This window comes from Rhinoraja longicauda, chromosome 6 (assembly GCF_053455715.1).
Source record: "Rhinoraja longicauda isolate Sanriku21f chromosome 6, sRhiLon1.1, whole genome shotgun sequence".
In the NCBI taxonomy this organism is placed as follows: domain Eukaryota; kingdom Metazoa; phylum Chordata; class Chondrichthyes; order Rajiformes; family Arhynchobatidae; genus Rhinoraja; species Rhinoraja longicauda.
Window position 1 is genome coordinate 5714403 of NC_135958.1, and position 13782 is coordinate 5728184.

General features: G+C 39.8%; 1 protein-coding gene across 1 annotated transcript in view; it reads right to left on the reverse strand.

Annotated features, from left to right (window-relative positions):
• fto (FTO alpha-ketoglutarate dependent dioxygenase) overlaps positions 1–13782 on the reverse strand; it is a 274627-nt gene that overhangs the window by 196054 nt on the left and 64791 nt on the right. The window contains exon 7 of the mRNA XM_078401633.1: positions 6756–6875. Coding sequence (XP_078257759.1) covers positions 6756–6875 — 120 coding nt within the window. The remainder of the gene's footprint in view (positions 1–6755; positions 6876–13782) is intronic.

Genomic DNA, 13782 nt, shown 5'->3' on the forward strand with positions numbered 1-13782 from the left:
AATCAAAAACGTGCTATTTTTGAGTCCTGTAAGCTAATAAATGTTAACAGAGCTCCTAATCAAACTGCTGCAATGGTTCAACGCTAAATATTTAAATATGTGACAATTAATTTTAATTTGCTGAAATGGTTTCTATTCAACAGAAAAGCAAAAGGTTTAACTTAGATTTCATTGCAATTTATCTTTGCATGCACTGTCTGGTTTTTTTTACTCTGAAGATTGCGTACATTTTCAAGCTGATACGAATTTGAGTTGCTTTTTGCTTTGCATGATTTCAGATCCTCGGAGACAGGTTGCTATCCTTTGCATCTAGGAACAGCCACAGCAAGTCTCAATCATCTCACAAGAGATTCTGGCTTTTTATATTACCTCTTTTACTCAGAAAGCAAAGCTTGTATAGGTTCTTTTGAAAGGTAACTATCTTTGAATGGTGTTGACGGCTATCTTAATCTCACACCTGATAATGCTTCAATCTCAGATGCCTTTGATGAAGCACAAACATTTACTTAACCTTCATCTTTCAATAAATGCATCATTCATCTAATAGCTCATCATTTCATAGGATAAAATTTTTGCAAAAATGCTTGATGCTTTATCTGGATGTCATTTTAATGGAAGGTTCAACATTTACATCACAACGGTGAAAACTGTGGGGGGAAAACTGTCCGTCGGGAGATAAAATGCCAGGAATAAATAGTGCCATTAGAATATGGTAAATAAAATATCTATTCTTGACTTCTGCTTTCAAGAATCATGGCACCTTGAAATTAGAAATTTAATAATAATTCTCACCCAAACAAATAGCTGAAATCTGTGTGCAGATCACATGATCCTTTTTCCCTATACAACCACTCTGCTGGATTTTTTAAGCTAATTTGGTTTGAAAACATGCACTATTTCGATAGCAATGAAGCCTATCATAAAAAATACTTAACAATAGATTGACAATCATATATTTCAAATTCCATCAAATTTTCAAAATAGTTTATAAAATGCTCGTATAGCATAAGCATTTTAAAGAAAAGCTTGCTTTATAAACGCTTATCATAAATCCCATAGACTGTCCTGCACTATCGATATTTGTTAATGTTTGGAGCAGGAGCCTTCCATCTTACGTGCAGAAAAGAGCTGTGGAATTTATGCAGTCCTATCTAATTTAAATCCCCAACCCAAGCCCTATTAAAAATTAATTTAACGATGTGGAATTAAAGAGCTAATCAAAGGAACAGTTTATAATAACTTAATTTTGCTTCAAAATCACCAAGAAAATTTAGGGAAAAACAGGGCATTTTTGAAGGAATTTAGTTGACTAAGGGAGTGAGGCAATACATTGAAATAGTTGAATTTGAGACACAAGGAACAGCAAATGCTGGAATCCTGAGGAAAACACTGGAGTAACTCAGCTGGTCAGGCAGCATCTGTGGAGGAAATGGATGGACAACATTTCGGGTGGGGAAACTTCTCCAGACTGAAGAAGGGTCTTGACTCAAAACGAAATGGCCTGACCCGCTGAGTTACTCCAACACTTTGTTTCGCGCAATATTTTTTTAAATGGTCTCATTATCTCAGGGAAATTCCAGAAACATGTCTGCATCAGGATCAGATAGCTCTATATTTATAGTTCATATATGGAATATTGTTGAAATTTTTGTGGAAATATGGCACAGCAGTTCATCAAATACTGTTCCTTAAGGTGTTATGTGACAGAAAACATGCTTGCATCAGCAAAATGTCAAGAAACCCAAGATTCGTAAGATAATTGAGACACACCATGTGGGACTATGAAACTGAGGTACTTATTCATCTCTTCCCCAGGATTCCAGGGGAAACTACTAATCATTTCTGAAGGATTCACTGCAATTTTTTTAAAAGATTCAATGGTAAGAAATTTCTCATATGTATAAATGAGACAGCATTTGATTTGCCACAATAAAATCTACCTTTATCCAACCATTGTTATACCACATTCCCTTTTGAGATTTTGTAAATACTTTCTATTCATTACAGCAGCAGTCAACATGTTTTATTTATGTCAATATACCTTCTATTTTGTATCAGGGTAAAACCATCACCCGTGGTTCTGTAAATGTATACTTTTCCAGTCAAAATTTTACACAACTTGGCACAATTAATATAAATTCAACATAAATGTATACATCTATACCTTTCAAATTCAGTCAAGTGAAGCCTTAGTAACATTTTTTTTTGCTCACTTGACTCTCAATATTTTTATGGCTACCTTACACTAATTTCTAATTTTACTTCCTTAATTCCCCATCTTGTTTCTTTCATATATCCATGAACCTGCTTCGCTACAGCTGCTTAATATTCTACATGCTGTCTGGCAAGACCAACTGCCATTATTGTACAGTTGAATATGATAATAAGAAGGATTCATCCTGCAAAACTGACTTTAATGAAACAATCCATAGTACCCAACATAGACTTTAAAGAGGTTGCAAAATGTGGGGGGGAAAAAATGCAGTGGTAAATTTGATTGATGACGGTTTTCAAATTTCAGCAAATGTAGGTCAATAACAGAGATGGTGAACTTTTAAACCTCTCCTGTAGCACAGATAGAAGAGAAGCATGTAAAGCAGCATGTGGCTATCACATAGCAACTCACTGGATTAGCATAATAGCTTCTTCTAATCAATGTCTGCTTAAAAGTACCAAATGCTTATGAGAGAGCAAATCCAATGTAGAGCTCCCTCCGCATGGCCACTGTACCTTTGCACAAATGGGACATCCAGTCCAATTATCATCCCACCGGTTGTTTGAAGGCAGGTCCACAATCCTCACAGCACTACATGGTAAACTAACTGGCCTGACAGCAAATGTGTTCAAAATTGCTGTCCAAAGCAGACATTATATTCGACCATTCCATCTTATGGTCAGACACACAAACGTTCTTTTAACTAGTTATTTTCATCCGTAGTATATATCTTTGTTGGATAAAGTTCAGAGGATCCTCGTTACATCAACAATCCAGTTGATTCTCTTGCGCTTAAATGATGTTTCAGTTTAAATGGTGTTTCTTGTGATTTCATCATGGAGGAAATTCTCAATGACAGCTCAAGCAAAGTGAACTGATAAAACTGCAGACACTCATTAACCCTTTCTATGCTTCTACTAAACTTCCTCGACGCCACCAGTGGCAGGGATTCCTCCAACAAATACCTTATAATTATGCTGTCATTGGAAAATAATGACCAAAGACCTAATCTTATAAAAAGGCAGCTAAAGTGAAAGAAATGATAACTCTTCATACGTTTAATTTTTCATAAAGTAAAACAGATAGCATCAATTTCAAATTCAGATAATGCAGACAATATTTTTGCAAGGATAATATTGTCGCAAGGTATCCTCTAAAGTGGTGTAGACTTTACATTCAGCAGAGATTCTGCTGTGACTGCTCTGCCATTTCTTCATGAAGCATCCCTGTTCATAAGGCATGACTTAGCATTCACAGGCTTCTCCCCAATGTTAATATATCTTACGTGCTACAAAAGCTTTTCATTGTACCTCGGTGCACGAGACAACAAACTAAACTCAAACGCACAATTGCACAGGTAGCTGACACAGTTTCCAGAAAAGGGGTGTTTGTTTAAGCACTGTAGTAGGAACACAGCTATCATTTAAATTTGTCTTCCAATCTCCAAAAAAGAACCAGCTAATAAACGTAAAAGACATATAGAAATGGAGAAAAAAAAAAACAACTTCACAAGCACAAAGCAAATGTGCACGACAACAATCTATATCCTGGTCTTGTCCGCCTGAAGAGGTTTCCTGCTGACAATTGTTAGAGCCAAGAGTAGACCTTTCAAAATTAAAGTCCAGATAACATTGACCTGGTGTGACACAGTGGCCATTTTTGGCAATGGTCTACGAGTGTTGCTTTTCATTCGTCTCCTGCTCTGATCCAAAGAGCTACTACCAAAAAGCTAAGGCTACCACCTTTCCATAAGCTACCTGGATGAATCTCAAATCAGCCCATGGATGTGCATTCACTCTGACTGACTAACTCTCTTCCTGCACAAACGTTCTTGGTGCTTTTGTGTAGCTGCGCAACTTAGATTGGATTTTATGCATTGAACGAGTCTTCCCTCCCATCAGAATTATATCATGGTCCCCCAACTTACAAAGCCAATATTAAAATCAGTTTCTTGAAGGTATGTTGTGCATATTGGAATTGTTTAGTCACCACTTTGAAGTTAGATCAATCCAAAGATAGACACAAGAAGCTGGAGTAACTCAGCGGGTAAGGCAGCATCTCTAGAGAAAAGAAATCGGTTACATTATCACCTAGCCCACAGCCAACAATGGACCATTGAGGGGCCCATCTTTCCTTGATCGTCGTTACTTTTTTGAGTATCTCTCATTCTTTTGTTCTATCTCTCTCTATATCACTGACTATATCTCGTTTCCCTTTCCCCGACTCTCAGTCTGAAGGAGGCTCGACCCGAAGCATCATCTATTACTTTTCTCCAGAGATGCTACCTTACTTGCTAAGTTACTCCAGCTTTTAGTGTCTATCTTCGGTTTAAACCAGCGTCTGCATTTCTTTCCAAAACATTAGATCAATCCAATCTGCAATTTACATAATATTACTACATTTATAGAAAAAAGATACATAATGAGGTACAAATAATATACAGACCACCCTTGATCACATATCAAATTTTCCTCCACTATTTTGCTCAGTGTGGTCTTGGCTTCCTTCTAAATGAGCCCAACTGGCCACAGCTCAAGCTGGCAGTTCACTTTCTTCAACACACTCTTGGGTTGGCAATAAATACTGGTCTTGCCAGAGACACACACATTCTAAAACAAGAATGAATAAAATAAAACTCTTGAATTATCTTTTAAATATTGTCCTATTTGGTTGGAGATCAAAATCTTTATGAGAAATAGGAATGGTTGAAACCTCAATAATTACATTTGCTCTCATAATCTTACATAAATATAGCCCTTGAATATTATCCCCTGCATCCATTACTAATTTGGTTGAGTTTAAATTACAAATATGAAGCGTGTGCACATATTGGAAATTTGAACTAAATCAAAATTACCATTGATATTTCTTTCACAATTTTTCTTCCTGAAAACTACTCCAATCAATCAAGGTAACTCGTTCATTATTTTACAAGTTCCCAGGAAATGGATGACAGTGTGCAAATGTGAGCAAGACTATTTCAGGTGATAGGTCAAAATCTCATGTTGTTAAGTGGCACAGTTTGATTTTCTGATCTTGTGAGTGATGTTGCTTGATGCACTGTTGGTGCAATAGTGTCCTCTGCTGTTTTAATTCTGCATTTACACTGACCATTGCCAAGGACCCTCATTCGGCAAAACCTTACCAAAACACACAGACACTGAGGTGATAAACTCTAAATTGCTGCCAATGTGAAAATTGTTGAAAGAGGTCATCATTACATTAACTCCTGACCAAATGTGTCACACAGTAACAATTGTTCCAGGCAAATTAGAATTAAAAAATTGTCTTGAATTGAAAGATAAAACTTGGAAACAGATTCTTTGGCCCACTGACTCCACGCCAACCATTGATCACCTGTTCGCGCTGCTGCTATGTTAACCCACATTCGCATCCGTTCCCTACACACTAGTGGCGATTTTCAGAGATCAATTAACTTACGAACCAGAACATCTTTGGGATGTGATAGGAAACTGGAGCACCTGGAGGAAACCCATGCAGTCACAAGAGAAATGTGCAAACTCCACACAGGCAGCAGCCGAGGCCAGGGTCGAACCCGGGTCTCTGGATCTGTGAGGTAGCAGCTCTACCAGCTGTGCCACTTCAACTGAGGTTTTTGACCAATGTATTTATGATTGTTGGATGGTCTGTTGACACCAAATTTTTTCCAATTGGAGACACACATAGGTGTCTTATAAAGAACAAAAGAAAAGTTAAAGAGGGCTCTTCATCTATTTTGATTCCTGTCTTAATTTTCAATGTGTTTGTTTTAATAACAGGAATAATCTGTATCTTAAAAGATTTCAATCTGAACTGCACATTGTTCCTTTGTTTTGAATAAAGCTCATGAGGAAAGGACATTAAATAGCGTGTAAGAAGGAACTGCAGATGCTAGTTTAAACCGAAGATGGACACAAAAAGCTGGAGTAACTCAGCGGGCCAGATGGCATCTCCAGAGAAAAGGAATCGGTGGCATTTTGCTTCGAGATCCTTCTTCAGACTCAATAGACAATAGGTGCAGGAGGAGGCCATTCAGCCCTTCGAGCCAGCACTGCCATTCAATGTGATCATGGCTGATCATTCTCAATCAGTCCCCCGTTCCTGCCTTCTCCCCATACCCCCTGACTCCGCTATCCTCAAGAGCTCTATCCAGCTCTCTCTTGAATGCATTCAAAGAATTGGCCTCCACTGCCTTCTGAGGCTGAGAATTCCACAGATTCACAACTCTCTGACTGAAAAAGTTTTTCCTCATCTCAATTCTAAATGGCCTACCCCTTATTCTTAAACTGTGGCCCCTTGTTCTGGACTCCCCCAACATTGGGAACGTGTCCAACCCCTTAATAATCTTATACGTTTCGATAAGATCTCCTCTCATCCTTCCAAATTCCAGTGTATACAAGCCTAGTCGCTCCAGTCTTTCAACATATGACAGTCCCGCCATTCCGGGAATTAACCTAGTAAACCTACGCTGCACGGCCTCGTCCTCCTCCATTATCTGCAACTGCACGCTGGATCCAGTGAGGTAGAAAGAAATACATACCATTTGCTCCATTTGCTTCCAGGCATTCTCCAGCTCAGCCATGGGTCCAAACCACCAATCACACTGTTTTGCGGAGCGTTTTCCTTGAAACCAGAACTGCCGCAGCCACTCAAACTCCACCTGCAGCAAGAGAACATCATTCCACTTCAAACAAGAAATCTCCAACCACCGCAAACATATTGTGTAAAGATAAAACTCCTTTCAGAGAAGTCAATATTTCACATCAGCACCGACTCGTTATACATCTCCCATGTTATTTTCAATCACCTACGTTTGAAATAACTTAAATATTAGGTAGTAGCAAAGATTGAAAATGAGAAATAAAACATAATCGTCCTCCATAAAACTCTGTGACCCAAAATAGAAAACAATGTTTCATTTAACTTAGGATCTTAAAATTGCTACCACTATCGACAAAAATCTAACCACAGAACATAGAAAACAGCACAGGACCAGGTCCCTTAGCCCATGATGTCTGTGACGAACATGGTACCTTGTTAAACTAATTATTTTTACGTGATCCGTACTCCTCCATTCCCTGCATATTCACAGGTCCAGCTTAAAACATCTTACATCCCATTTCCAGGTCGTGGCTGCATGTTCAAGGCATCTACCACTCTCTGTGTAAAAAACCTGACCCGCACATCTTCTCAAAACTTTCTTCTTCTGATCTCTGATCTCATAGCGATGCCTTCCAGAATTTAACATTTCCATCCTCGGAAAATGGTTTCGACCTTCTATCCCTCTCATTATTTTATAAAGTTCTATGATATCTCCTCTCGGCCTCCGAATCTCTGGAGAAAACAATCCAAGATTGTCCAACTTCTTATAACTAATAGCCTTTAATCCAAGCAGCTTTCTGGTGAACCTCTTCATTGACAGTAAACCTCTTCTGAATCCTCAGAAACCTCTTATGATCGTAAATTACCCATAATCATATAATCATATGGATAAGATACCTCCTAAATTTGGTTGTGTTAAATTCTTGGCAGTATGAGCAAGTTACATCTCCATTTTTTATTAGGAAAGATTATGAAGGGGTACAGTTTAAACATATTTCAGGGAGGCTGAGGTACAAATCAACCATGATTATATTGAACAGCAGAACAGGTCTATGAGGAGCTGAATGAATAACTCTTGTTTCTATCTTCCACTCTTATTACAGTTGTTGCATTTTTATTAATTGTTGCCATTGTTATTGAAATGATGCCTAATTTATGCTAAATGTTAAAAATATCCAGTCTGATTTTTCTTCAACTTTTAATTGCGTATTAAAATGTGAAATCGGAAGATTATATCTTCAAAAGGCAAAATACTGCAGCTGTTGGAAATTTGAAATAAAGCAGAAAACACTCGAAATATTCAGCAGCATGTGTGGATAGTGAAAGTTGACTGCAGTTTGTTACAAACCAGCTAATAAATACCAGATTTGTGTGGGATTATAGATGAGATTAATGTCCATTCCCTTCTTTAGTCCACATTCAAATTTAGGTTTGACTGTGGGGAATGAAAATGTTCTATTTGCTGACTGCAGGATTTCTACCTGGAATTTGGGTGATAATGACTTCCATAATGCATTCATGCCTCTCATTTCCAATAACCTAATTTGTCCCCATTCTGCAGAGCCAATCTGAATAATGAAGTTGTATTTCGAGACACATTTTTATAGAGCATGCAAACAGCTCCTTCGGCCCACCGAATTCATGCCAATCACCAAGCATTCATTTACACTAATTCAATTCAGTTTAGTTTTGTTTCTTGTCTCGTGTACCGAGGTACAGTGAAAAGCTTTTGTTGCGTGCTATCCAATCAGCAGAAAGACAATACATGATTACACTCGAGCCGTTTACAGTGCACAGACGCATGATAAGGGAATAACGTTTAATGCAAGGTAAAGCCAGCAAAGTCCGATCAAGGTTAGTCCGAGGGTCACCAAAGAGGAAGATAGTAGTTCAACACTACTCTCTGGTTGTGGTAGGATGATTCATTTGCCTGATAACAGCTGGGAAGAAACTGTCCCTGAATCTGGAATTCCATTTTATTCTTCCAACTTGATGATTCCCATCAACTCCCTGCATATTCTACCGTTCATCTATACACTTGGAGAATTTACAGTGGCCAATCTAATTAAAGTAAAGGCAAGTTGAACCATCACCCCTTCCTCTTCGACACACCAAATGAAAACAGTGTTGAGGGGATCCTGACCTAGAGGTCACTGTTAAATAAATGCTGCCTGCAGAATAGAATTAACATTTTGCTTTGCAATTTCAGAAGACTAGTTGAAGAAATATTATACTGGTGTAAGATGGATATATTTCAGTTTCAAGCACGGGTTTATAAATTTTATTTGTTTTGCTAAATCAGACAAGAGTGATTGATGTTTTCACTGCATGCCTGAAATAGCTTATAGTAATTTCCATAATTCATTCTACAAACTGTTTCTTTTAGTTTAGTTTAGAGACACAGCACAGAAACAGGCCCTTTGGCCCACCGAGTCCTCACGGACCAGCGATCCCCATACACTAGCACTATCCTACACACCAGAGACTATTTACAATCTTTGCCAAAACCAATTAACCTACAAACCTGTAAGTCTTTGGAGTGTGGTAGGAAACTGGAACATCCAGGGAAAACCCACGCGGTCAAGGGGAGAACGTACAAACTCCATGCAGACTGCACCCATAGTCAGGATCGAACCTAGATCTCTGGCGCTGTAAGGCAGCAACCTTACCATTATGCCACAGTGCCGCCCCACTCCTCTCTTCGAAATTTTCTTCTAAATATTTACAAATCCCCGGACATATCCAACAAGTTATTTAAACTGTGCTGCCAGATAACAACTGGTTCTGAAGGTAACTGCCAGTTAGAAGCCACTCGCTGAGCATTTTGTTTAAGACTGCATCAGTAAAAGTGGAAAACCTGAAGTTTAGTGGAGGTCAGTCCACTTCTCCGCTGAAAGGTTCCAACCTAAAACGTTGCCTGTCCCCTTCCCTCCACAGATGCTGCCTGACCCGCTGAGTTACTCCAGCACTTTGTGCTGCGCTCAAGATTGCAGCATCTGCAGTTCCTTTTGTCTCTGCTGGACTTGCCATTCAGTCTTGCAGCAAATGGTGTGACATGAAAAAGAGAGACCTGCATGCACGTTTGAATCTGGCGCTCAGCTTTATACCTTGGATCAGAAAGTTGACTCCTGTCCTTTGAATGGAGCCACTGACCTTGTTGTGGCCCAGTGGTGCAGTAATTAGTGCTGCTTTACATTTCTGGCACCCGAGGCTCGATCATGACCTTGGGCTGGTGTGGACGGTGCAGGTTCAAAGTTCATATGCTCTAGGACTATAATTAGGCCATTCGGCCCCAGGTCTATTCCGCCATTCAACCATGGCTCATCTATCTTTCCCTCTCAACCCCACCTTCTCCTGCCTTCTCCCCATAACCCCTGACATCTGCACTAATCGCCCTGTGATTGCAGGGGTAGATGGGTAAATTGTAAATTGCCCCTAATTCAGATAATGTAGATGAGTACCAAAATGGAGTTGCCAGGCACATGACTGAGGACAAAAATATATAATGAAGAGTAGGACTGACGGGATTACCCTGCTGGTAGCTGGCATGTACTGATGGGTCAAAGTGTCTCCTTCCGAATAGTAAAATAAGAAATAAATAGTAAGTTCATTTTTTATTTCACTTCAATTATTTTAAATTACTTTTGAGTGTTTTATTACACTTGCGATTACGTATTTTAAAATCATTTAAATCTACTGGAATAGCTTTTAAAAAATGTCTCTGGCTTTCAGAGAAATGTAACAGTGGTTAAAAAGCCTTTGCCAGCTGGTGATCTGTCAAAGGCTGTGAGGGAATTCAGCAGACAACATGTCAGGATATGATGTTGAGGAGCCACTCACCACTTAGAAGCCGTACACTTCACCAGAAGCCTGTCAGATAAGGGGGGGGGGGGGGGGGGAGGCGGTGGCTAGCACCGTGAGCAGGCAAAGTAAGTGCAGATGGTCCACGAGTCCAGTACGTTCCAGCACATTATAGACGCACGGTAATATCCCACTCTGCTATTGCACATGTGGACAAACAATTCCACTGAATTTTAAATCCATCCATTGTTTAAGTAAAATTGATCCAATCATCCCAAAAAATTAAGGACCACAGCATCAACTGCATTGTTAAAATTACTGCATCCAGCCCTTGCAACACACAGCACAGTGCTAGCCTCAAATATAAATAGACTTCAAACAACCTTACCTGAGATATTCATTTGCCCAAGCCAGAATGTACTGTTCCTCTATTCACTGTGATTGTAGATGTGTTGGACATGTTTAGTGAAAAATTTAGCAATGCCGAACAACTACTTTGTCCAAAGAGACATCATGACAACATTAGTGACATATGCAAAATCAAGCTAAATGGAAATACACTTCAATGTCTTGTCTACAATTTATATTAATAAAGTATTCCCATTAAATCATTCTCACTAAATTTCTGTCTGAAAATAGCTTCCTTCATATCCGTAGTTGCAAGTTCATGTTGTACCATTAATCTTTGTATACACAGTACAACAAAGAGGTGGGCCCTTCGGCCCACAATGTCCATTTTGACCATCTACAGTAATCCTCTTTGCTGTACTTGGACTATACCCTTCTATGCTTTCCCTACATACTGTAAGTGTCTGTCTAAGTATTTCTTAAATGTAATAATTGCATCTGATTCCACCACCTCTTCTGGCCGTGAGTTCCAGATATTAACTACTCTGTGTTAAAAAAAAACTTATCCCACAGATCCCCTTTAAAGTATGTAGGAAGGAACTGCAGATTCTGGTTTAAACTGAAGTCTGAAGAAGGGTCTCGACCCGAAACGGCACCCATTCCTTCTTTCCAGAGATGCTGCCTGCCCCGCTGAGTTACTCTAGCTTTTTGTATGTATCACCTTTAAAATACTTCCTCTCACTAACCTATGCCCTCTTATTTTTGATATCCCTACTGTGAGATTTTGACCATCTATTCTAAAAAAGCCTCACACTATTATAGACTTTCTGTCAGGTCACCCCACAGCTTCCTTCGTTTCAAGGAAAACCCAACCTTTCCAATCTCATCCCATCTTCAAATTCAGAAAACATACCAGGGAATCTTCTCTGTACTTTGTTCTGCTCAACCACATCCTTCCTATAGTGTGGTGACCCAAACTGCACACAGTACTCCAAGTGTGGTCTTACCAGTGTTTTGTTAAGGTGCAACTTGATGTCCCAACTCTTTTATGTTTAATTCACTGCACCATGAAAGCCAACAAGCCATTTTACTTGTGCAGGAAGGAACTGCAGATGCTGGTTTACACCAAAGATAGACACAAAATGCTGGAGCAACTCAGCAGAGGACAGGCAGCATCTCTGGAAAGACGGAAGAGGTGACGTTTCGGGTCAGGACCCATTTTCAGACAGAGAGTCAGGAGAGAGGGAGTCGAGATATGGCAGGGTAAAGGGTGAAAACACAGGTCAAGGCAGACGATGATAAGGAAATGTAGAATGGTTCATTGTTAGCTTAGAGGAAGGTGACAAGGAGGCATACAATCAGCAAAATTAATCAGAAGGACAGTGAAACTAGTCGGAGAACAAATGTGGGGGAGTGATGGAAAGAGAGGGAAAGCAAGGGCTGCTTGAAGTTAGAGAAATCAATATTTATACCGCTGGATTGTACGCTGCCCACGCAAAATATGAGCTGCTGTTCCTCCAAACAGGACCTCACTCTGACAGTGGAGGCAGCCCAGGACAGAAAGGTCAGTGTGGGAATTAAAGTGTTTAGCAACCGGGAGATCGCGTAGACCTAGAGTGGAGGTGTTCAGCGGAAAGTCATATTACTTCTTCACCACCCTACCAACCTATGCTACAATTTCAGGGAACTATGGGTTTCAACTCCTAGGTCTCTCTGCAATTCAACATTCCTTTGCGCTCCGCCATTTATTGCATATACCTACCCCCGTTTGACTTGCATCACCTCACACTTGTCAGGATTAAATCCCATCTGTGAATGCCCTGTCCAATATTCCATCTGATCTATATCCTGCCTTAGCCTTCCTTCGTTATCCACAGCGCTGCAATTTTGTGTCATTCATAAGCCTATGAATCATATCTTGTACTTTTGTATCCACGCTATCAATATATAACACAAACAACAAATGTACCAGCATCAATCCCAGCAGTACACCACTACTCACAAGCTTCCAAACTGAAAAGCATCCATCCTCCACTATCTTCTGCCTCCCATCACCAATCCAATTTTGGATCCAATTAGTCAGCTCGCCTTGGATCCCATATGCCCTGACTTTCTGGACTAGCTTACCTTGTGACCTTGTCAAAATGCCTTACTAGCTAAAATTACCTGGTGTATTGTTATAGTGGTAGACCGTGATAAGTGATACAATGTTTAATTATTTCTGTATGAGTTTCATTTCCAAACAGTTGCCCCCAAATCTAAAGAATGTATCCGTAGTTAATAGTGTACACAAAAAGGATCAGTAAATATACATGAAGGAATACTGTCGGAGCAGTACAATCTGGCATGTGGCAAAGAATTTCTGGATAAGATATAAAGCTCTTTATACTTGAGGGCTGCATTAGGCAAGGAATAGTTTGGAACCAGAAGGAGTTTAACAGCACAGCTGCAAAAAATATGCAATTGGCAGCAAGGCTAACAATCAATTGGTTGAAGATTACAGGAGAATTAATTTCTTCATTTCAAGAATAATGCTGGAGAATGCTGTACATTTAGGCACACCCAAAGTTTGGTCCGGTGCACTCTGAAATCATTTTATTCCATAGTCAGGTGGTTCCAGACCACAAAGCCCTGCTGTTAAAAGGGGAAAAATGGAAACACAATTGGATTGACACAATTGGATTGGCGGCACGGTGGCGCCGCGGTAGAGTTGCTGCCTTACAGCGAATGCAGCGCCGGAGCCTCAGGTTCGATCCTGACTACGGGTGCTGTACTGTACGGAGTTTGTACGTTCTCCCCGTGACCTGCGTGGGTTT